Genomic DNA, 25,642 nt, shown 5'->3' on the forward strand with positions numbered 1-25,642 from the left:
AGAAAGCACTTTATAGGTTTCCTATATTAATTCTAACGCTTTTGGATGCCCTTAGAAACCGTTGACTCCCGCAGACGCTTTTGGAATTGGATTTACTCCTTTTCTAGACCATGCAATATGTGCGAGAGATGGAAATGTGTTAACATCACCCCAACGATGCGTTACACAACGCCTGCATGCATGCCACGTCTGTTATCAGCCTCTTTTTATATAATTATAAAAAAGGGTTAGAAGCCAGTTGTAATACAAGCAAGTAACAAAAAAAAAGATAGCTGTACAACGGGGTGACTCATCTGTGGTACAATAAAATCCTTTTGTTAAAAGCAGCATGGAAAGTTACATGGCTTTGAAGGGCAAACACCAACTCTGTACAGATACATACAGCAAACAATTCAATAACTTCCACAAATTTAAATTAATGATCAAAAATATAAATTTCATTACAAACCAATACCATGTCATCGAAACATAAAGATAAATTGGACAAATATTTACACCAGAAACTTAAACAATTCCAAACAAAAGGTTAACGGTATCAAACACGTGATTCTGCATGTCATTTTTAAAAACAAAGATGGAAAATTTTTAAAATATAATTAATTTAAAATAAATTAAATAGAAATGCATTAAATTATAACATCTCATTGACCGCCTAAATCAAGATGCCAAACGTAAGCAGCGTTGCTCTCCGAGATGGCGCAGACAGCTTTATCCTTCTAATCAGTCACGTGATTTCCGGCTCTCAAGAATGTGTGCATCGTCGTAGGTTGTATATACAAGGTGGAACCTCTCACTCTAAACCCTGAGAAACGGCTGACGACTCTTAAAGGCTCCCGAAAGCCCTTTATATTCACTTACAGGTTCTTAAAGCTGGTAAGGGATCTTAAAGGCTCTTCCAAGAATTAGATAGTGTTAGTACTTTGGATGTCGCACAGTTTCACATCTATATATGGCCGACAATTTTGTATTTGATCCTGTATGGTATTACATTGAGCTGTTGAAGAGCTGTTTATGGCTGCAATTAGACAGAAAGGGGGAAATAGTTAGTAGTCTAACACCTCAATGTTGGTCAAAGGATTCCACTTGAAGAATTCACCCAGATTTGGTTTCAGAATCTCTAAATTAATTTTTTCACTTTGGTTTTTCCTAAAAGAGAGCATATCAATAACAAGTTTTTTTTAAACAAATAACAAAAGATATATTTCTAAATATTTTCTTCTACACGTCAAATTTATTCAGTTCGTATAATTATCGATACTCTTCTTAATCAATTACAATGGTAAATGCTTTTTTTTTTACAAATATTTATCAAACCTATAAAACGATCATCTTAAGTAGTTGCCATTCACGTTAATAATTTAAAAGAAGTCTTTAATAAATTAAGTCGTTCATTTGACGACCTTCGCGCCGCCGGATGGCAGTTTGTTCTCGAACTTTTGCTGTAGCGCGGCAACGTTCGAATTTTGACGCTTCGCGCCGCTCGCCGTCGGCGCTTTCGCCGCTTTGGTTGAGGCGAGCGGTTTGATGTCGGTCGGTGCGTTTTTAAGGCCCATCTGTTTAGCTACTTTAGGAACACTTTTGGGTAGATTTGGTTTTTTTAGTATCGCCGGCGCACTGTTGTTCAAAACGTCGGGGGATTTCGCACTGTTTTCGCTCGCCGAGCAGCTCATCACTAGATCGGGGCTGTTCGACGTGTTGGAGGGCGAGTGTGGGGCGGTTCGCGTAGGGGACGGTCTGCGTGTTCGTAAATTGGTCGGCGTTAACTGGCGGCTTGGGAATTTTGAAAGCGGGGGCGTTTTGGTCACTTTTGTGAGGTCCTTGTTAATGGAGTTGGTGGTGATGCGCTGCGTCTTAAAGGGCCCTTTCTGGAGCGGGGAAGGCTTCTGGGCGCTTATCTCCGGTTTCGGATCTGATTTAAAAGTGCTTAAACTAGGTCTGGTGTTATCTATTCCCACGGGTTTGGTGATGTTGGCGGGTTTTATTGGGGGATTAACCATGGATGGCGCTATGTAGGCGCTTGAAACGGAACTGGCGCTCGATTTATTCTGGTTCATATTGCTATAAATACTCTCAGGCACTTTGTACATCGGCGACGTATTCTCGTACATCTCCGACGTGTCGCAGATCTTCGAATCGTCTTTCCGCCGCGATAACGTGGACGTCGAGTAGATCGATTCGCCGTTTCGGATTTGTATTTCGGAAACGATTTCGCTAAGCAATCCCGCGCTGTCGCTGGAAACGGAGTTTTCGGGGGAGCAGACGGTCGAAGTGGGCGTCTCGTCGATTACCGCGTAAATATTATCACTAACCGGCGAACTTTCCTTCTCCTCCTTTATCTTGATTAACTTTGTCGCTTCGTTCAGGCAGTCGTCGTACTGATTGTGGCTCTGGAGGTCCGCGCTCAAAGGCTTGTGGTAGCCGGGAATTGTAGGGACCTTTACGGTGGTCGGTTTGGTGTCGTCTTGCAAATCGGGCAGGGACGGTCTGGGCGGCGGCGGACTTTTCGGACGGTTCGCCGCGGGAATGCTGATAGGCCGCTTGATACCGCTGGGATTTCTCATCGAGCCGAAATTGGGAATGTTCGGGCGCTGGGTGACGTTACTGCCGCGCATGCTCTGCGCCCTCATTACTACGGGTTTCGCATCCGATACCGTGACCGCGCCCGTTGTGGGGATCGCGATGGACGACTGCGGAATTGGATTTGAAATTTCGATCGTTCTCAAAGAATTTTTGTCCAAGACCTTCGCCGCTTTTACCGCATTTTTAGGCGCGGCACTCTGCGTTTTTAAGAATGACGCGATACGATTAAGGGCGCTGTTGTTTTCCTTTACCGGTTTGACGTCGGGGGTTATGGTGGAGATAATCATGGTATCGGGGCTGGAGAGGGGACGAGAAGGCGCGGGCCTCGCGGGAATTTTCGGTACGTTTTTTAAAGGTGAAAGCAACTCCTTCGCTGTACAAGTTGAATTTTCTAAAATCGGGGACGAGATGATCGGTCGCGGATTTGCGCCCGGATTTAACGGCGGAAGCGCGGGGGGAGATTCCACACTTTGCACCTTGGTGGAATTTGAGCGAACGACTGGCTTACTTACAACACCGGCCGTTGTATTAGATCGGTTAACTACAGGCGTCTTTACAACGGGTTGAGGAACGGGGAGAGGAGGAGCTGGTCTTATCGGTTCCGCTTCTTGAGTTTTCAACGGTGAAATCGAAAAACCCTTAAAGTTGCCAAAGAATTCCTTCTTCAGCGCGTGTTTGCCGGCTTGGTCTTCGTGCAGAAGCGAATGGATATCTTCAGAGCGTCTGGTAGTTTGAGACGGTTGAAATGATCCAAGCCCTCTCGGCTTTGACGGTGAAGCTTTCCTGTCGAAAGCAAAACGCATAAGCTCAGGTTATGGCGTTAGGTGAACGAAAAAGCAAAGCCTATGGTTAACGGTAGAACATATTAGTAGCACAGGCACAAAGCAATTAAGAAAGAAAACAATTAAGCAACAAAATGATAAGGTGTATTTAAGTACGAGCATATTGCACAAACATCAGTTAAACTAAGACCACTAACAATTTCTCTTATCAAATTGTTTTGCCATATCCTTCACCGACATCGGTTCGTCGACAAGAGTCTCACAAGTATCGGGCGTATCCGTCACGCCCACCCTATTTTTATTAATTTTCAAACTAGTATTTAACTTGAGTCCTCTAACATTCTTAAAAGAAAGTCTGCGTTTCGGGGGAGGGTCATTAGTCTTACTATCAAGAGTGCCAAGATTAACGTAATGATGATTAGCGGCGGTGCCGGCGGAATTGTTAACATTCACAAGGTTCACACTTTTACTTAACACTTGCGTATTAGTAGTGGAAATGAGACCTGTAGGTTTAATCTCAATGTTCAAGTTACGTAATGAGCCTCCACTTTTGGTATTAGCGACCTGTTGTGATATTGAAGGGATAGATTCTTTAGGCCTAGAAGTATTACCGACACCTTTACATGCAGAAAAGACATGCTGGCAACCTGAGGTAATATTATTGAGTACGTACGATGGTGAGGATTTCTTCCACGTCAACTTCAGGTTGTGGCGCGTGTAGTACATCAGAAAGCCGACTATCGCCAATGCCGGCAGGATGCCCAAAAATATGATGAAGAGAGCTGTAACGAAATCGTTTCGGCCTGAAACAAAGTTTAAAATAAATTAAATGAGTTAATGACAACAGTTCCATTATGGCGGTTACCATAGGCGCAAACAAGTTTACATTTTTCCAAAACAGCGTCAGCAATTTTAGGAGAATTGAGGCAGACACCTGTATTTTACAGCTTTGAGCAGTGGCGACATCTGAAGTCCATCAGGACAATTATAAGCAGGCCATACAGTCGCTATGTGAGCAAACTCAGTTCGCCAGGGCTGAGAAGCCTACTCAAAGTCGTATCGTGGCGCACTATTTCCTTCTCAAATTCACCCCTGTAATATTCGCCCCCAATAACTGCACTCACGAACACTTTTGCCTTTCAACATTTCCCCCCTTCAATACAGACTAATTCGTTCTGGGTCACTTACGCTCGTGAAAATCCATACCAGGAATATTTTTTTTAAAAATTCGCTCCTGGGAAATTCGTCCCTAAGGATATACTGTAATGCCGCGTTTACACGACACCAGTAAATAACAGGACTCAATTCTAGTCTTTAAGATCAAGAGTAGCCAGTGGCCCCGAATAATAATCAACCATGTTGGCAAACCTAGTAAAGTTCAGGTATTCTCCCCAAGATGGCGCTTGTTATCACCAAAAATCTTAAATGTGTCCAGTGTGATTACTCACACCAATAATAAATACCACTTGCTTTTTTGCCAAAAATAGCGGATGATTGCGATTTTAGAGAGCCTAAGATTGCGGTACTTTTTATATCTAGTGACTTTAAACGCGCTAAAGTCACTAAATATAGAAAGTACCGCAATCTATTGGGCTCGTGTGTTAGAGAGAGAACGCATGATTTTTGCCCAAAAATGGCGGAAGTTACCAGATTCTAGTAACTTTAATGTTAGGTATTGTTCCACCTGTTGGGAGATATCTGTATATATTTTTATAAAACATGACAGTACTATGAAGTTAGGTTATGAAAAATGACAGCTATTCAGATTTTATTTGTCAATTTTTTAAGTTGGCAGCAAATTTGCCCAAAAATGGCGGATGATTGCGGTACTTTCTATATCTAGTGACTTTACCAAGAATGTTAAATGTGTCCAGTGTGACACCTCACACCAATAATAACTACCACTTGCTTTTTTGCCAAAAATAGCGGATGATTGCGATTTTAGAGAGCCTAAGATTGCGGTACTTTTTATATCTAGTGACTTTAAACGCGCTAAAGTCACTAAATATAGAAAGTACCGCAATCCATTGGGCTCGTGTGTTAGAGAGAGAACGCATGATTTTTGCCCAAAAATGGCGGAAGTTACCAGATTCTAGTAACTTTAATGTTAGGGATTGTTCCACCTGTTTGGAGATATCTGTATATATTTTTATAAAACATGACAGTACTATGAAGTTAGGTTATGAAAAATGACAGCTATTCAGATTTTATTTGTCAATTTTTTAAGTTGGCAGCAAATTTGCCCAAAATGGCGGATGATTGCGGTACTTTCTATATCTAGTGACTTTACCAAGAATGTTAAATGTGTCCAGTGTGACACCTCACACCAATAATAACTACCACTTGCTTTTTTGGCAAAATAGCATGATTGCGATTTAGGAGCAGAACTTTCTATGACATGCACGACGATAGATTGCGAGGTACAGTTTCTATATCTAGACTATTATTTACCAAGTTAAATGTTTTGCAACATGTGTCACATTGGTGTAAACGCACTCACCTCACACCAATAAATAACAATACCACTCGCTGCTTTCCGGTTTGCAATTTGCATCGGATAGCTCCTCTTAAAATGGCATTCAGATATGTCAATTCAACAAGAACAAACTAAATGAAAACTGTAGGGAGTAGTGGTGCCCTCTGGCGGCCGAAAAAAATTGCCATAATAGCGCCTTCCAATACGAGTTGGAAAATGCGCTAAAAATCACAAAAATTCCACGCAGTCTTAGTGAAAACCACTCACCTTCTGGATCGCTAGTCGGTCCGCTATCCTCAGAGCCTCCAAACCCTGGCAGATCTATATCTAGTGACTTTAAAACGCGCTAAATTTAGGCGCCCTCTATGGGGAAGCGGTAGGTGTTACCATTATAATTACAATCGAATCTGCCGATTGAAATTTCATGAAAAATATCGATTTTTAGCGACTTTAGCGCCGCGCTTGGCAAAATCTGGCAATTTGTTTTAAAGCTCCTCTTAAAATTGCGCAGGTTCAGATGCTATAAGCTACTAAATTCAACAAGAACAAACTAAATGAAAACTGTAGGGAGTAGTGGTGCCCTCTGGCGGCCGAAAAAAATTGCCATAATAGCGCCTTCCAATACGAGTTGGAAAATGCGCTAAAAATCACAAAAATTCCACGCAGTCTTAGTGAAAACCACTCACCTTCTGGATCGCTAGTCGGTCCGCTATCCTCAGAGCCTCCAAACCCTGGCAGATCGCAAAATGGCGGCGCAAATCCATCCCTACAATGGCAGTGACCCAAGCTATTACATATACCATTCCCGTTGCAATCGTTCGGGCACGTTGCCTCCGCCATTCTCAAACTTTCTATAGACATGCACTTTTGATTGACGCACATCTAAAACACTAAACTTTAGACTTCGAAACGGACGACGGTCCGAGCACCTTAGACTCCCCACACTTCGCACCGTCGGGCGCCAGTCCCGGATCGATCTGATTTATCCCCAAATCGACTAAGGCAGTACGGCACGGAACGACGGATCCCTTGACATTTATAAAGCTATGCGAGAGTATCGCGACGGACTCCATCCCGAACTCCAACCTTTCGTTTAAATGTTTACAGTGCAACATTCCGCAAAAGATGTCTCTGAAAATTGGCAATTAGCGCACCGTCTCTTACCCCTAAACGCACTCACTCGTCCTTGCACTTAAAATACGATTGATTCAACTTATTGTAACCGCAGTTGCCGTGACGGGAACCCTTGGTGTTCAGCAGATAGCACTGATCGTCGCTCGACTTTCCGGTTTCGCCCCAAAGCAATTTGCACTGATCGGACCTCGTGCGGCAAAAGCCCTGGTAACAGTAGGCCTTTCCTCCGTCGCAGGTTTCCGTGTCCATTTTGTAAATGTCGGCGGGGCAATACTCGGACTGCCCCGTGCAATACTCGGGTAGATCGCATTCGTAATCGGCCGATCGGCAGAGAGTACTGGCGGACTTGGGACGACAAGTCTAAAGTGAGGGTATTAGAACAACAAAGGTGACTGTCGACACAAAAAGTAAATAGACTTAAGTTTCCAATGCAGGTTTCTAGAAGGCACCAGTTTTAGTGATCACTCTTTAGATGAACACCTAGCCGCCGCTACCGTACACAAACGCTGCAATTAATTCGCCGTTTGCAATCGTTCCCGTCAAGATATTTAAATTATTTTTGTTACGTCCGAAAGCTCTTATCATTTAGAAGATGAAGGCAAATTGATATTTTAGAATTTCAGCTTCGATAAGCCATTATTAGCAGGTTTTTGTTTCGTATGTTAATTTAAAACTGCAGGTTTACGTCGTTATCAGGTTGATAAGAGACCTTTATGCCGACCTAACCAATTCCAATTATAGGTATTTAATTCGACTACAGTCATGAGGAGTCTCAAAAGAAACGCTCTTAATTAATTTGAATTTTAAGACCAATTACAGATTTTTAGGACGTCCGCATGCCGCACAATTAATTAAGGGAAGTTTTAATGGAATGAATGAATGAATGAGGATAGTAAGGAGAGAAAAGAAGTAAAAGAGGAAGAGTGGTTTGAGGTGTTTAGGAGGAGCGAGAAAGTCTTAAGATCACCGGAACAAAGCAAAATGAAGGCAGAGAGAAAGAAGGGGAAGAGGGAGGAGACAGATAAGAGGAGCAGAAGAAAGGGGCAAAGCGGAATGAAGGGTTCTGGAATGTGGTGGGGATAGTAAGTAAAGGCGTATAAATCTGGAAGTTTGTAAGAGGATATGATGGGGTGGGGTTGGTGGAATCGTGGCTAGAAAAGAACAGGGAGAAAATAAAGGATAGGTTACAGAGTGAATACATATGGAAGAAACAATTCGCAAAGAGGGAAAACATAAAGGGAAGAGCAAAAGGAGACATTTTAACAGGGCTAAAAAAAAGATATAAGGGAAAGGGCTAATGAAACGAAAGAGGAAGAAGGTAAGACGAGTGGAAGTGGGGGAAGAGAATGCGAGCGATAACGATATATAACAGAGAAGGAATGAAAAAGTTAAAAAATAAATTAGAAAATATGATAGATGAAACAGAGGAGGAGAGGATAATAGTGGGGGGACATTTTAATTTCAGAACAGAAAATAAAGGAAATTGGGTGGAGATAAGAAGCGGAACACAAGATAGAGAGTCAAGAGATAAAGAAAGCAACAAAGAGGGGGGGGAGTTTTTGCTGGAATTAACAGAAAGGAGAGGTTGGAGAATATTAAACGGAAACATGGAGAGAGATAGGGATGGGAGAGGGATGTGAGTAAATAAGTCTAATAGAGAATGATAAAAAGAGAAAGGAATAGAAGGATTCAAGGACGAAGGGAGACACAATTATGTGCAGTATTATAGGAGACTAGAGAGGAGCAAATATATGAAATAGGGGAGAGAAGAGTATTAAAAAGGCAATAACATGGAAACAGGTAAAGGAAGACAATAGGTAAAAGAGGGGAGTAATGTGACAGAGTGTACAGAAGAGAGAAAACAGATACAGAGCAATGATGGAGAGGAAGAAAGGGAGGAATAGGGGCGAAGGAGGTGAGAGAACAGAAGAAAAGGTACTACAAGGAAGCAGAAGAAAGGGTGTGAGATAGAGAATGAGGGAAGAAAGAAGGTGAACGGACATAAGATATCACGAGAAGAGATGGAGCAACAATTAAAGAGATAGCGCTGATTTACAAAAGAAGGGAGAAGAGCCATATGGAAAATTATAGGGGAAAGGATGCTAGAGGAGCGAAATAGGGTTTATAAAAGGGAGGGAGGCGGTACATTGTATATATGTATTACACGGAATGCTGGAAAAGGAATTGGAAAAAAAAGGGCAGAAACGTAATGAAAAAAATGATGAAAAGAGAGGTAGTGAGAAAGAAAATGAATGGAATTAAATGTAGAAAAATCGAAGATAATGAAATTTGGGAAGAGGGGACGTAGGAAAAGGGTGATAGAATGGAAGTGGAAGGAGGAAGTAAGAGAATTTAAGCACCTAAGATACCAAATACAACAAAATTATGGGGCAAACGCATAAACATAAGAATTAAGAAAAAAAGGAGAAGTGGCGATGAGGTTCAAATGTGGAAATGAGGAGAGAGGAAGGAAGAAGTGTAGAGAAGATGAAGGAAGGAAATGTAGATTAAGGGGAGAGAAAGAAGAAGATATTGATCTTATCAGGTGATAATAGAATGCAAAGTAGAAAGAACAGAGAAAAGGAGGAAAGAAATATTGAAATATGAAGGGTGGAGGGGGGAGAGGTGGACGAAGAACTCTTAAGTCTACATACTTTTTGTGACGACATTATAAGGAAACGTTTACCTTGAGATCACAGCATTCACCCGTTGCGCATGTAGCGTTACCGTACAACATACACGTTGTCGCATTACAACAGGTGTTATCACAACGATTCGGTAACCCGCAATCGCACTGCTCGCCCGGTTCAACGAACCCGTTCCCGCAAACGGGACTAGCAAACAGAGCTTGCGGCTTATTTCTCAAGCAATAGTCCATGCCGTGCTCGAACGCCAAAGCCAGGTACTCCAAGCTGCAAGACGACCAATGCGTCGGCGGAGTTGAAGAACTGCTGGGAGCCATAATGCACCGCTCCTCCGGGCATACACACTCGTTGGTATCGTGTTCCATTCCTGCAAGAGCTAGTTACCGACCAATTCCGGACCAAGCAACCGTCCTTACCGAAGTTGTGCCCCATTTCGTGTGCGACCGTGGTCGCTACCAGTCCGATAATCGGCGAGTGATCCGTGTTAACGCCGCCCGAGTACTCGATGGTACAAATTGGTCCCTTTAGAGCTTTACCTACGACACCGTGCTCGAAGGAAAACTTCCTAAAATTATATTGTTAACCGAACGTCGCAATACACAGTGTGCTCCAGTTAAAGCGGTCACAATTTCTTGCAAATGAGTGCGGGCTTTAGTTGGAACACACCGTATAGCTCACAACTAACGTGAGTAGCTGGGCGTTGTCGTTGGGATGCTCCTTGATCAGCTGATCCTTGCGATAGTGTAAGAAATTCGTCAGCGTCGTATCGCCATTGGTTGAGAAAGTGAGCTCGTCCTGTTCGGACCAAATGACTATACCTACCAGCGCGACAAATATATTTAAAGGCGCGTATAGCTGTAAGGGACGCAATGAGCGCGATTAAAACACACGGGATTGCTCACTTACGGCGTTAATAATGTTAGCGATTTGTTGGCAGTGATGCTCCACCCTCCGGTGGTTCTCCCCCATCTCTTTGAATTCGGCGTTATCCACCACTAAAATTAGTTCTACATATCTCGATTGCCTATTCGCGTTGTACGGTCCTTTCAAGGTACTTTGCGAGTCCGTGCCACGCTTGTACTAAAAAGTGGCTACGATCAAGTTCACCCCCCCAACCAACCAAGGCGATACCTACTCTTAATATACGGTTATTTACAGGTAGACGCGTCGCCAGGTGATCGTGATCACCGTACCCGCACGATTTGTTGTTGGGCACCAAGTCGGAATGTTTATAAAAATAGTGGTCACTCTCAAATTGCACGTTTCCGTCGCTCGGTTTTTCGATGTAATGCACCTCGGTCCCGTCGAAGACCATACCGGAGATACCGTCGTCGTCGCATGTTGAAATGGCGGCCCACGAATTCGGTATTCCTTTTATCGTTCCGTGGTAGTGGCACAGGTCTATATTCTAAAAAATGGAGTAAAATTACATTTACAGACTTTAAGAAAGTCTTCCTACATATTGTCATTTAATTGTGTTTGTTGTACTTAGTGAGTATCATACATTTTAGAACGCATAAATTATCGAAATTGGTTAAAAAGGCGTTATTGGACAAATTAATTGGCCTTGTTTACTAACAACGCCACGTCCAAGGTAACAAATGCAGGTGTTTGGAGTTCGGGCGATGTCGGTGGGAATAGAGAGCGACGGCGGGAACGATATTGAACTTATGAATTGAAGTAGTTTCAGTTTTAAATAAAAAAGACGAAGAGTTTAAGGTCTTGCATCTGAAGTTATTACACATGTGATGCGGTTCCGCAGTTTTGTTAAAGTGTGGTTTAATTAAAAATTTAATTAAAAATTTTGTATCACCCGATCAGCCATTATAATTATTTCTTACCTTCATCAAATAAGTTAATGGATTACCTTGCGTGTTAAACAAAATGTGTGCTTTATAAGATGTTAGCATTGTGTAAAGTGTTTGGTTCGTCATTCATCGCGTACCCATTTCAGGAGCAAATAATTTGCATTTTTACGTGAATTTGTGAGTAGTTACTTGTAAGTGCATATCATGCAGCTTTGGTTTATTTTACTTGAATTAGTATTTCTCTTTTAGAAAGTTGAAAATTTTTCGGGCAGTCAGCCTGGTTGTGGCAACGTAATTTGTCTGTATCGAAATAAAGTGTGCAGAAAAGTGAATAAAACACCTTTGGAACAGTGGCGTATTTACGGGGGGGGGATGAAGGAAGGGGATATATCCCCCCCCCCCCAGAAGAATTGAGTTATCATCATAGCTATTAGGTATTTAGGTAATACTCCGCTATCCGCTCCGCCCACTTTAAAATAAAGGCAATAATAGGTATATATAGAGAGCAATTTTGGTTTTGGTTAAAGTCTAAAGTCACTAAAATCTAAATATTCTGTAGTATTCAGTATTCACTATTCAGTGAGTGATCAGCGTTGGCAGTCAACGATTTGGCTATTCGGCATCGATCGGCAATTCGCTACATTGATGCCCAAAATAACAAATAGGTATCAGGTACTTAGTACTGCTACTGAGAATTTTAAATTTTAAAAACAGGAATTTTTTTGCCCATAACTTTTGATTGAGACGTCTAATCGAAAAAGTACGAATCGTTTTGGATTCTACGCACCCAAATTAATAAGAAAAAGTTTTTTCCCGAGAAATTTTGGTGCAGTCGATTTTTGGGAAAAAAGGAAGGTTGTACACTGCCTTTTTTTTGCCCAGAAAAAAAAATTGTCTCAGATCGACCGGAAAAAAATATTTTCTTATACAATGTGGCCTGTAGAATCCATAATTCCAAACAGTTCCAAGATCGGACTACTAGATCAAAAGTTACAGCCCTTTGAATTGTTTGTCGAAATTGGTTTTTTGCCCATAAATATACCTATTATTCAAAGTTTTCGTTGACTAATTAAAGCAAAAGCAATAAAGGGGCCTGTCAGCAGTAAGAAATAAAATGCCGTTCTAATCTAATCTTTTTCGCCTGTACAATAATAAATAGATAAATGACTACCAGCATCAGCAACCTGCAACCCAATTTCTATTTCTTACCCCCCCCCCCGCGAACTTGTTTAATCCCCCCCTCCACCGAATACATTTCTACGTACGCCATTGCTTTTGAAGGGCATACCTACAGTCTAAACTTGCCTTAAGAAAGAAGAACGTTGTAGGGAGGGTTACATTTTACATCTGGATCGCCTTTTCCATATCGACCATTGAGAGGAAAAACCTTATCGGTTGAAAGGGGGAAAAACATCTTTCGCCCCTTTGTTAGCGACCTCCAAATGCCTTTTTTGTATCGCCCAGTGACTACCATCGATCGATAAAACGTAGGTTTTTTTGAAAGCGTTTTAAAGTGTACTCCGAAAGAATTTTCCGAAGTTCCCAGGGAACGGGGTACGCGAAAAAACGGGATTGCCCAAAGGCGGTGCGAAGTTCGCCGGGACTGCTAGTAAATAATAAAAACAAGATGAAAAATAAGGTTATTTAATATTTATCGTTTTGGCTTGGCTTCTATTCAAGACAGAGTGAAACATTTGGACACTTTTCTACAAAAGTAAAAATGAAAATCCAACCTTAATAGTATATTAAAGTACAAGTATCATAAGACAAGGTTTTACGGCACACGTTGGGTTTAAAAACAAGCGAAGGTATTTTAAAAGAAACAAGTGCGATAAAATAATAATAGTAATAATAGCCTTTATTCCCCATAGGTCTCATGTCAAAATTTCACATATCAAAATATAAAAAAAACCATTATAATTCTCCCCAGTGATTGAAAAACCTTTTCTTGTTGCAATAATGAGGGATGCGAAGGGGGATGTATCTATCAAACGGTCATCAACAAGTTTTCTACGACTTTCCAGCGCTGTAACTTCATCCCTTACCCGGACGGAAAAGCGTCCGAATTTTATTTTTTGAAAAACGCGTAAAAACCTCCAGAACTAATCCAGAGCCAGATTCAGTATTGGATAAGTGCCTTCTCGACGTTCCAGGACCTTACTAGAGCGAGAAATAGTAAAATAGGCTGACCGCAATTTTCCTGAAGCCAGACCATTGCAAAATTGCTTATTTCAACACAACTGCAGATATAAACTAGTTCATTATCACCTTGCGAAATAAAATATTGACATTTAGTTGCTAAATTAGGAAAACAAGTAACAAAATTTGCAATCAAAATTGAGGAAATCGTATTAAAAAAAGGAAAAAGTTAATGTGTTTCGTTCGTTTGACACCTTTGACTACAAATCACAAATCTTCTATGGTTTCCGAAATCCCCAAGATTAGACATCTTTATCTTGGATACAGTAAATTCAATGTACAGGGTGGCCAAATAAGAATGCGAGGCACTGTATCTGGGAACCTGTCCATCGTAGAGGCTTGCGGTAAAAAAATTATTAAAACGACCACGAGAAAAACCTGGAAAATATTTTTAAGTTTCTGCAATGGCCGCTAAGGGGGCGTAACTGCAATCTGGAATCTAAAAAAGTGATTTTTCTGTGAATTCCGCTATATTAACCTAACAAAAAAATGTTCGGTCTTTGAAGACGACGATAATCTGAACCTTTTTTTGTTTGACAATTTTCCCTGTATCTCTAAAAATGAAGTGGTGGGGGGTATTCAAAGGTTTCCGTAAAGAACGCCCTGTATATTCGAAACGGTTGAGCCGATTTTAACAAACTCGGGTTAATTGAAAAGAGTTATTCTTCGGCTACAAATATTATATTTGAAGTTTTGTTAGTTTCACATATCGCCGCTTGAGGGTTTTTTAAGACATTCCGACAGAAATGGTTAATTTTCTCAAAAAAATTAAATGCGTTGGTTTGATTTTTTCTTCATAAAAAAGTAGCTAAATGATGCCTAAACAAGCTCGCGAAAACCGCATCTCGATATCTTGTTCCTAACCTAAAATTTTAAAAAAAGAAAATTTTGTACCCTCAAAATTTTATTTTTTTAAGCTAATTTTTCCGAAATTATTTTTATTATTACCCTAAGGTGGATCGATTTAAAAAAGGGAGCTTTTAATGCCGCCGTAAATGCTCGAAATGATATCGAGATGCTGTTTTCGCGAACTTGTTTAGGCATCATTTAGCAACTTCTTCATGAAAAAAAAATCGGATCAATGCATTTAATTTTTTTGAGAAAATTAACCCTTTCTGTCGGAATGTCGAAAAAAGCCCTCAAGCGGTGATATGCGAAACTAACAAAACTTCAAATAGTATAACATTTGTAGGTGAAGAGTAGCTCTTTTGAACTAACCCGACTTTGTTTAAATCGGCTCATCCGTTGCGAAGATACAGGGTGTTCTTTACAGAAACCTTTGAATACCCCCTACCACTTCATTTTTAGAGATACAGGAAAAATTGTCAAACAAAAATTGTTCAGATTATCGTCAACTTCAAAGACCGGACATTTTTTTGTTAGGTTAATATAGCGGAATTCACAGAAACATCACTTCTTTAGATTCCAGATTGCAGTTACACCCCCTAGCGGCCATTTCAGAAACTTAAAAATATTTTACAGGTTTTGCTCGTGGCCATTTTAGTAATAAATTTTTTTACCGCAAGCCTCTACGATGGATAGATTCTCAGATACAGTACCTCGCATTCTTAATTGGCCACCCTGTACAATATTAGGAAGTACTATAAATTTTCACAGGTGGCACCAGAGAGGGCCCAAATAATTTGGGATGGGCATGTGCCTGCCCCAGGTCCACCCTTGGCTACGTGCTCAAGATTTCAGTCTCTTCAGCCAGACAGCAGATGAGTAAAGTTTAGGAATGGATTGGAATGAATTGATTTAGGATGCGGATGCCGACAGAGCCGGCCATCTGGATTCGAACCAGATCCTCCAGTCATTATATAAACGTGCGTGTGACAAGTTGCCTATAACGCACAACTTACTTACCTCTTCCTTGGGCCGATTAACGACTTTCTTCCCATTTTCCTGGTGACGTCTAAAGTAGCCTTTCGGAATTAAGTTTCTATTCAGCTGGAGATCCAAAACGTACTCCTTTCCTTCGGCATTATAACTAATGGTTAAGTGATGTAGATGTTTCCCGTCCTGAAAGATCAACTGTTAACAATAGCGAGGTCATCATCTTAACACCAAGTGATAATTCTAATCGAGAGACCGTTGCCACAAGTCAATGGCACTCTACGCCATAAATTAACAAAAAACAATCAACAACACATGTTTGCTCTTATCAAAAGTGCAGCAGCTGCGCTCATTACTATCGCACCCCTCTCTTACAAGTGGCGCAGGTTCACTTGAAGCGCCTTTTTTTTACCTCTTCTTTTGTAGTTGAAATTTGTCTTTTTTCTCTCCCATGATATATTCTTGGTTTGACAAGTGTATGTCTGCTGAAGTCGGGGGCAGGATGTGGTTCAGCTGTAACAAAAGAGAGAGAGACTTTTTATTTCCCATCGTTTACGTATTTATAGTGAAATTTTATGCTAAAAGCGATTATTTCTGTGCAGTTCTCCCCTGCAGAGATGCTAAATTTACGGCGCGTCTGCATTTTAAGTTATTTGGACGTTTGCCAAATTCGAAAATCGCACAATACTCGCCAGATAACTGTTGCTAAAGAGGAAGAGTAACAATGAACGTGATTTCTAAAACAATAACGGCGAAAATTGTAATTGTTTAAATGGATGTTGACCTCTCCTACATCTCGCGCACTTAGTAATTGGTATTGATGAGGTCATATATTTTTTAAAAGTACGTCTCTTGATTAGTAATGTACAGGCGTTTTGAGTGTAACATCCTGTACTTGCAAAAAAGCGGGCTTCCGTATGTGCGCTAAAAATAATTTCTACATTTCAACAGATGCATCTCGGCGTGTACTGAATAAAAATAAACAAAATTAATCGTTCGTTGCTTCCTAAAAGATTCTGTAAACAAATTACCGCAGGTGCTTTGGGGGGTTCGCTCACCGCAATAGAAATTATATTCAAAAAATTCATCTTTCCCACACACAAAAGACGACCTGGAAGGATATCCTGTCTTCCGCTGAATTTCTAATTGGCCTCTTACTCATTAAAATAACCGTGGACGCGCGGTGTATCGATTTAAATACACCCCGTCTACGCGGACAAAATCCCAGAAAGTAATACGGTGAGTCATCCATTACTGATAGGGTGCAGAATTATCACAGGAATTTGTTTGACGAAGTTTCACAAAACCAACGATAACGATTGTGGTATCAGAATCGGCTTGATTGTATAACCGTAAGTTTCACCCCAAATCTTGCCACAGTTGATAGATCTTCCATGAAACGGGGGAACCCTGAAAACGTTAAGATTAACAGTTATTATGATAATGTTAATAACGGTATTACTGAGATGTAATGGGTGATTATTCGATTGTAATCCCATGGGTCCCATAATCTATACAAATATATAATAAACTCCGAGATAAACTCATATCAATAAAGAAGCCACAAAGTGATCGATTGATGCAGGAAATTATTATTAACATTTCCAAAGCTTTGCATACTTCCAAAAAATGAAAAGTTTACCTAACGATCGAAATAAATTTCCTCGTAGAACAGGTCCTATGCCATGAATTTTCTACGCACTCAATTTACTGGGTGCTTTTTTTTTCAAACTTTCACTTTTTTCGTAAAAAAATGGAAATTTTTTGAAAAAACTTAAAAAACTGACAACAACTTGTTTCTTTAATCCCGTGTATGATTCAAAAATCAAGTTGGTTTTGATCTGCGTGGTAATTTTGGGTTCATGACCGAAAAGGAGTCAAAAATCCGCACGGCCCCTATACAAATTGGCAACTCCCTTACTCATTGAGATATCGCCTTGCGATTTTTTGTTGGGCAGAGGAAGTATGAGAGCGTGTAATGTAAAAATTTGGATCTGGCATTTTCGATTCCGAAGAAACCCTACCCCAAAGTTGAGGTTACTTTTCATAGGAACAGTAAGTCCCCGTAGGCTGTTATTTTTATACTAGACGCTTTCATCCCTCCTCTCTCGAACGGCAAGTTGATATCTAAAAAAATGAAGAAGGTAGGATCTCGGGTAGGATGTTCGTAAGGGGATAAGATCCCGAGGGGGTAACATGAGCAAAATGTTGTACGAAAGACTACCAGTTGCGAAAGACTACCACAGACTACCAGTGACTACAAGAGACTACCAATGAATACCAGAGACTTCTATATGAATACCAGTGACTACCACATGAATACCACAGACTACCAATGAATACCAGAGACTACCACATGAATACCAGTGAGTACTCAAGACTACCACACAGGTGGCAGCGAGATAAGGAGTTGTACCTGGACTGCGACCGGTGTTGGGTAACATCCTTTAATTCTAGATCTAGATACACCTCCAGATGCATTTAAAAATCATGATCTAGATCCAGATCAAAGATCCGCACCTAGATAGACTAGAGATAGCGAAAAAGTCCTTCTTTGAAAATTATAATAACCGCCTACATCTGAATTACTACTTAAGGCAAAGTGGTGTGCGTACCTACATAACAATAACGTGTTTTTCGGATAATTCGGGTAAACCGGCGGCGGCATGCCCATGAATCAGTTGTACAGGGTGAATTGAGGGGTGAGTCAACGATTGCGCGGAGTAACTTAATGCTCTGAAGATAAGATTTTTCCGAGGATTTTTCGATAGAATACTTTTGCATTATGATATGGTTGAATATTCTCCACATCTTAAAAATATTTGGAATTATACAGGGTGCACCCACAAAGTAGGGCGCCCAAATGGTACATTTTTAGCGCATTTTTGAAAAAAATACGCTATTATATTCGTTATGGCTGGCAGGCGGGCTGTCCGCGTGAGATCTCCACAACTACAATAGCTAGAGAATTCAAATTTTCACTAAAAGCTTTCTGCTATAGTGTAGATGTGCAGGCACTAGTCTATTTTGAGTTAGATTACTTGTGAGATCGATAATTGAAGAAAATAATTTCGATATGGGTTTCGTAGGTGCTATAATTTTACCGTTAGATAGCGCTACCAGTATAAAAACTTATTATTTACTCTGTGATTTGTTTTACAAAATGAAGACGTACCCTCAATTGAAATTAAATAAAATTAATTATTTAACGCAGCCAAAATTACTCCTGAGATCGATAATTTTAAACTTCGCTAATAAAATACTGACCTGCATTACCAAAAATGCGCTTTAATCATGCATATGCTGATTTACAACTTGTTTTAAATAGAATCCCCTGTATTTGAATGCATTTTTTTTGGAGGACCTAAATGATGACAGAAAAATATACAGGGTGTTCCATTTAAAAAAGTGAGATTTTTTTAATATGAAGTTTTGCAACTTTGGACTTACCAAAAAAACATCCTGTAAGTTGTATTTTTAATGTTTCATAGTAGATGTATTTATTTGACTTTTACTTAACCCAACATAAGATATAAAACCTGGAATCAAAATTTAAGTAATAATTTTGACAATATACTGACGCTTGCAAATGCCCAATTTTTCTTAAAAATCGAATTATCTTTAAGACCACTAGCTTTTCGGATATTAACCATATAATAAAAAAGACACGTAGAATTCAAAAATGCAGGGGATTCTATTAAAAAAAATGTACCATTTGGGGGCCCTACTTTGTGGGTGCACCCTGTATAATTCAAAATATTTTTAAAATGTGGAGAATATTCAACCATATCATAATGCAAAAGTATTCTATCGAAAAATCTGATCTTCAAGGCTTAATGCCTCCGCGCAATCGTTGACTCACCCTGTACTGTAAATAATTACCGATACTACCCCCTAAGCTAAACTACCCGTTATGCTAATGACTATTGACTTTCTGCTTAAACCTGTTTACTCTTAAAAGGCTGGTAAATCCCTAAAACTTGAATGGATCATATTTATTCTTTAAACATAGAAACGATTTACTCTGCCAATGTTAAAAACATTTATAACATAAATAAATTAAAATTGATCTTTGGATCTACTAGTGGAAAATCTATTATAATATAATCTAGATCTAGATACAAGATCATCTTCTAAAAAGGGTCTAGATCCAGATCTAAGATATATGTGATTATCATGGAAACCTTGGCCTCGACCTTGGCCTGTTTTTAAACACACAAGACAAATACATTATTACTGATTGAATCGCTACCATCTTTAAAACAGAATCGTCACCTTCAATCACCAGCACTGCAACAATCAATTCAATTAATTTAAAAAGTATGCGATTTGATAGACAAAATCATAAAAACCATAGTTTATGCCGGAAATACCTACCTACAAGCCAAAATGGAAAATAATAAAAAAGTTAGTAAATGCTCATAGGAATACCAAAGACTACCACTGACTACCATCGGAATACCAGAGATTACCATTGACTACCACGGGAATGCCAGAGAATACCACTGATTACCTTCGGAATACCAGTGACTACCACAGACTTCCATAGACTACCACAGGAATACCAGAGACTATCACGGGAATACCAGTGACTATACCAGTCATGTGTACGAAAGAATACCACACCGACTAACCCCTCGTAAGATCCTGTTTTGAATTCTTTGGGCCCTCGGGCTGTACTCGATGTCATATTTTGATTCTATCCACTCAATTTTCATATGTAATTTTCATGCGATTCTGAGAACATTTCCAAATTGGAGAAAAACCCGATTCTTTATTAAATAGGGTGCGTGGAATCAAAAAATGATCTCAGTTTTCAACTGCGGGACCATTTCGGGTTCTTAAAGGCCGTAACATGGCCAAAAAACCGACAAGACCCCAATAAAAATTGTATTTATTTATTTTATTTGAGATAATTGACATAGAAAATAAACATAAGAAACAATAACGTAAAGATTGTTTAATTTTTAGACTAATTCACAAACCTCAACTTACTTGGCGTTTTTATTCCGTAGCTAATATGGATGTGTCGGTCCGTCTGTCTGTAAATACTTAAACTATGCAAGTCAGACGATTTGTCACAAAAGGACTAATTCAGTTTTACATCAGTTTTGTTTTTGGCATGAAGTACTCCACTTCTAATGATTTGCCCAACCACATTGCCGATTAAGTGGAAGAGCAGTCATTGAAAAACTGCTCAGATAGATACGAGGATAGATACTTATCCTCCTTTTTTTAAACGAAATGGTAAAACACGGGTCTCCTTTGCTATTTTTAGATAACACGAGCGTTTTTTGTGTTTTGAAGGGTACGTTGAGAAGAGCTGAATCAGACATCTGTAATTTCTTCAAGTCTTCTGGAGCGGGAACTCGTTTAATTACTCAACAAACATAAAATTAGTAACGCTCGAATTGTCTGCGCCGAAAAGCGTAAGTTGACCCACGAGGTCGACGCATCTCCTCGTAATACAATTACTTCATTATGCCTCCACGATTGAAAAAAATCGTGTAATTACATAATCCCCATAAATCGGTCGATCGCTTTCACGTCTCTCGAATTAATTTCTCGTTGAACCGTTAATTGCGTTAATTGCAGAAGTTAACTGAAAGGTCACTTACATACAGTAATTACACCTCGCGACCCTTTTCATACACATTTTACTACCGCAGTTGGGGTCGGTAACGGTTAAACAAACAGCGGCGATAATAAAACAATGGCCCATAACGCCAAGAGGTTTTCTTTCAAATGTAATCGGAGTCGGTTCCGATTTGGATGTCGTAACGGAAGTGTAAAAATAGACATTAGGACCGAAATAGAAAATGAGATTGTGTTAGTTTAACAAAATTTACCAGATTTGAATAATTCAAAACGAACCCGCGCCCTTTTCGAAATGGCCGCTCGGTGCCAAATGCATTGTTTGTTTATATTTCACTTATTCCGCATAACTTTCGGTTGTGAAACCTGCGTAATTTAGTTCAGGTCTATTAATGTACATAATTTTTTTAATAAGTTACTTGCCGCGTTTTCTTGTACAACTTTCGTTTTTTTCTCTTCGTCCTAAATTTCAACATTTTTGTTCCACAATTAAAAACGCAAGGAAAAAAAGTATAAAGGTATAGGCATTTTTCAGTAACTTCAAGGATCAAAATTAAAAATGTACAATAAACACGCGAACATTTGCATATGAATGGATGAATCCTATTTAGGGGTGTTTTGATACCAATTATATCACATGGGGCACATAATCCCTTAAAGAACGCCATTTATACACATTTTTTCATTCTGCCCTGAAGAAAAGTCACAAATGTTTCGTTTGACAATTAAGTTGTCCGTCTGTCCGTTTTATAATCCAGTCTGAAATGTAAATAAAACGGACACACCTCGAATAGGGAAAGTTAATCCCGATACGGCGATTAAACATTAATTAATCTTCATTCTTGCGTAAGCCCCATTTTTTGTGCATCGCCGCCGAAAAGTGGCAATATGGTATCTATTGACCAACCCTTAATTGAGGTCAAGTACCCCTATTCCTCGAACGTCGTCGTCGTCGCGTCGCCGCCACTCCACGCGGTCGTCGCGTCAGAGACCTCTTTGTTTGGTGATTCATTAAATACATTTAATAAGTATCGTGGCCTACTGATTCATGGCGTGCGATCGCGTGGGCGTAACAAACCACAATCGGAAATGCGTGAAAAATGCAATTCGTCTGGGGGCCATTTTTCATATTTTTTTCATCGTGGCAGCCACGCGCTTAAAATTAAGCGATACGTACTCTTTTGTTTATTGTTTCGTGCCCGATAAAACGATTATTGAAATCGCAAATTAAAGCGAATAAGGTCACGTTTTACCGACGCGTTGTCGCCTTAATAGCACTTACAACTTATTTGGGAGGTTTAATTAAGATATATGGTTATAAACCCACAGGCTTCTCCTACGTCTCTCTCGAAAAGCAAAAGTCGCAGAAAGGATGTACGCGATTGCAACAAACAGCTTGTTGCGTAGCGTTCAATAACCTTGTTTTATAAGGAAAATTGCAAAAATGTCGTCAATGTCGTCGCAAACAATCAATAAAGGACGAGCGTTTCGATCAATTGAAATTAGGCACCTCCTAAGACTGCCAATTGATATCCTAGACGCTAAAAAACAACTTCGATTGTTCATGAACGGCTCACTCTGATCGTTAAATCTAAATTGATCAATTTCAGGTAATTTTTTCAAGAAAGATACAAGAAATACACGTCGGTGTCGTCTAACTAATTGACGATTTGTACTTTTTTTAATTCAAGAAGTCCCATCAAGTTGATACAAAGATGTGCTTTTTGATTTTGTTAAAATTGTGATCAATGCACTTTTTTTAATTTCAAAAAATAATCACGGAAATCAAACTTTTGTTCCTCCCTCCGTTCAGAGATGGCAACATCTTATTTCACATTCTCCAAAAAAAAATAGGCTGGTCGTCTTTACAAATTTTACTCGAAATAAAGGTACAATTAAATTTAAAAAATCTGATAATATCAAAAGAAATTTAATTACTCACTTTTGATTTAAAAAAATATACAATTTTCATCAACGCTGGTCCAAGGGGATGGTTACTACTTATTCTAGGGCACCAAGATTTCCTTCATTGCCCTAAACGTTGCTACCATTTCCCTCAATTTCCCCAACATTTATAGGATTGCCTTAAATTTCCCTAAATTTACACAAAATTTCTACAAATTAAGATGAAATGAGTAACGCTACTTCCCTATAAAAATTTCCCCGAAATTTCCCATATGAGGGATAAGAACTTCCTTCGCCCCTGGGAGACTGGCTACAGTATTTAAATGAATAACTCCCATTTAAATTTAAAAAAAAATCGACTATTTTGATTTAAAAATACGATTTTCATCCACATTGGTCGCTCATGTAAACTCATCGAGATTCTGGATTATTGCAAAATTCGAGGTAAAATTGTAAAAATCATTACCCGCGGGAATATGGAGAATTTTAAGTCGGACACTCGGTCGGACGTAAGCAGAACGTTAATTTATTATTCATTAGTCTCGTCATTAGTCATTTTAAATTTAAAAAACCAGCAAATAATGCAGCAGGTAATTGCCTATTGAAATCTAAATTTGTCACCATGTGTTTTTTATTGTTAGTCGCAAGTCAGTAGCAAACAATGAGCAATTGAACCTTCGCAAGGCCTCAGTACTTTAAACTGAAATTTTGCAAATACAGATGATTCACACTAACATTAAGATAATGGCAAAAGTTGACAATTATCTCTTGCAATTGACACATAAATTTAAATAAAACTCGACAGGAAATTCAAAATAAATGATTCACTCTTTCCCAGAATCTTTCAAAACAAAATCAGATCGTCAAGGACCTCTTTGACGGCAGATGGAAAGTGCAGGCAACCTGACTTTGCCGCAGGCAACTGTTTGTCAGCTGTAATCCGTTAAGACAATGGATGGTCCCGCTATAATCGGTTTTCAATTATTTACAATGAAAATTGGTATCCTTACGCACGACCCAATTTATGTCGCAATTAATTTTCCTTTTAATTAATTCTATGAAACACAACAGCAGGAGACGGCCCTGATTTAATCCACTTACAAGCGCTTCTACCTACAAGGCTGTTTTATTTCTTCCGTGTACTACAAAAAAAATGTAATGGAAATGCTTGAAATTTCATTAGGAAGACGGCGGCGCCCCGCTTGCGGTCGAGGCACCAAAATAGACTTCACACGCATACGCAACCCTTTCGCATTAAAACCAGACGGCTAGATGCATTTAATTAAAACCCCTCTCGCCGCCAGCCCCGATTAATCAAGAGAAACAAATGCAGTCTGATCGCATATAAGGGTACTCACCCTTTGTTACAGGTAGATGAAAATCCGCGCGATGAATAAATACAAAGAGCAGCAGTAATCCCAGAGTGCGCCTACAGAAAACATCCGCCATTTCACCGATATTTTCACCACTAACACTACATACTCAAAAATGAGGCCGTTCGGCCAACTAATTTTAAAATAACATTAACAAATGAAGACTTCCCTCAAACTGTCATCGGCAGTACGCACGTCGTACTGGTACGATTGCCGTTTCAACACAACAAAAAAAACCAGTAACACAACTGTAGAACTTTCGCAACGCCATCCCGCGGTTAGTTACGTTATTACGTAAAACCCAGCCTACTTTAACACAGAGGTGTTAAAGTGGTTGCCTAACGCTGAGGCGGAATCCTTGGGGCATATTGATTGTAGTACCTACATTCTAGCACCGATATACACAAAGAATGTATACTGTAATTCTAGCTTCATCTCCACCCCCTTAAGATGGCCCGTATACTTCCCGTGTATTCCTCTGCACACTCCCCTACACAGAGGGTTTACTGTGTGCAAGTTTCTTTACAATTCACTATCAATAGGTATAAATCAAATCATTTCTATTGAGTTTCAGCAGATCTTCAGGGTAGTTGGTGGGCTATTTCGTCGGATACCAATCTAGCACCAAAAGTCAGAGTTCACCTCTTGCGCCTGCAACGTTTCTGTTGCTATCTGTCATCTATAAGGCATTTTTAACTTTTCTCAAATTCTGCTGATATTTTCCTCAAACTTCTCTTACATTCTTCTCAAGTTTTTAAATTCCTTTCATATTTCCCTTAAATAATATCAATATGTCTCCCAAATTTCCTTGCTTCTTTCTTTCCACCTCCTCATCAAATTCTGCACATAGAACTATGCAACTTTACTTAGGGCTACAATTTCTTGAGATTTCTTTATAAAATTTCGATTTTTAAATGCAAAAAAAAACAGTGCCGGTTTAAGTATACTATCAGAGGGACGATGCTACAACCGTCTCTCCTTTGGAAAGCAGGATATGAGAAAAATGTATGGAAGCTAAAGGGGCGCCGACTTTTTCCGCCGATTGATCGCTTTTTACGATATCTAAAGCGAGAGTGGGCGATTTCTACCCCCAAAACTCAGAATCTATTGAGCACTTGACTTATGCGTTGGGAAACTGATGCAATTTGGCTATTACACAATTATAATTTAATACTCCTGTGGTTTCCTCTGTTCCCAAACTGCCCACAATCATACCGCAGATAACATTTTTATATCTAACCTGTGAGTAATGATACGCAGTTGTCTAAAAATTTTCGAGGAACATTAAATATTTGCAACTAACGCAATT

The 25,642-nt window shown here is 39.6% G+C and overlaps 2 protein-coding genes across 3 annotated transcripts in view; one reads left to right on the forward strand and one right to left on the reverse strand.

The window, feature by feature from the left end:
- The window catches only part of LOC116176514 (origin recognition complex subunit 5-like), a 566,782-nt gene that overhangs the window by 172,550 nt on the left and 368,590 nt on the right, over positions 1–25,642 (forward strand). The gene's annotated exons all lie outside the window — the stretch shown is intronic.
- LOC116176508 (disintegrin and metalloproteinase domain-containing protein 12) lies at positions 1,231–24,546 on the reverse strand. Its single transcript, XM_031495108.1, has 13 exons — positions 24,319–24,546; positions 15,873–15,973; positions 15,491–15,646; positions 10,753–11,025; positions 10,524–10,697; positions 10,303–10,472; positions 10,034–10,182; positions 9,659–9,984; positions 7,019–7,332; positions 6,768–6,969; positions 6,525–6,720; positions 4,036–4,165; positions 1,231–3,363 (listed from the first exon to the last, which is right to left on the reverse strand). The coding sequence occupies exons 1-13, from the start codon at positions 24,407–24,409 to the stop codon at positions 1,389–1,391; spliced, it is 4,257 nt and encodes a 1,418-aa protein (XP_031350968.1). The 5' UTR covers positions 24,410–24,546; the 3' UTR covers positions 1,231–1,388.

This window comes from Photinus pyralis, unplaced genomic scaffold, assembly GCF_008802855.1.
Source record: "Photinus pyralis isolate 1611_PpyrPB1 unplaced genomic scaffold, Ppyr1.3 Ppyr1.4_LG7, whole genome shotgun sequence".
Lineage (NCBI taxonomy): Eukaryota > Metazoa > Arthropoda > Insecta > Coleoptera > Lampyridae > Photinus > Photinus pyralis.

Bases quoted from the DNA above. Each gene is read 5' to 3' on its own strand.
- LOC116176508 (XM_031495108.1), bottom strand. From the start codon at position 24,409: ATGGCGGATGTTTTCTGTAGGCGCACTCTGGGATTACTGCTGCTCTTT. The intron at 6,970-7,018 runs GTGAGTGCGTTT...GCCAATTTTCAG, and splicing joins TATTTTAAGTGCAAGGACGA to AGACATCTTTTGCGGAATGT. The intron at 4,166-6,524 runs GTGAGTGGTTTT...ACTTTGTTTCAG, and splicing joins ACCGACTAGCGATCCAGAAG to GCCGAAACGATTTCGTTACA.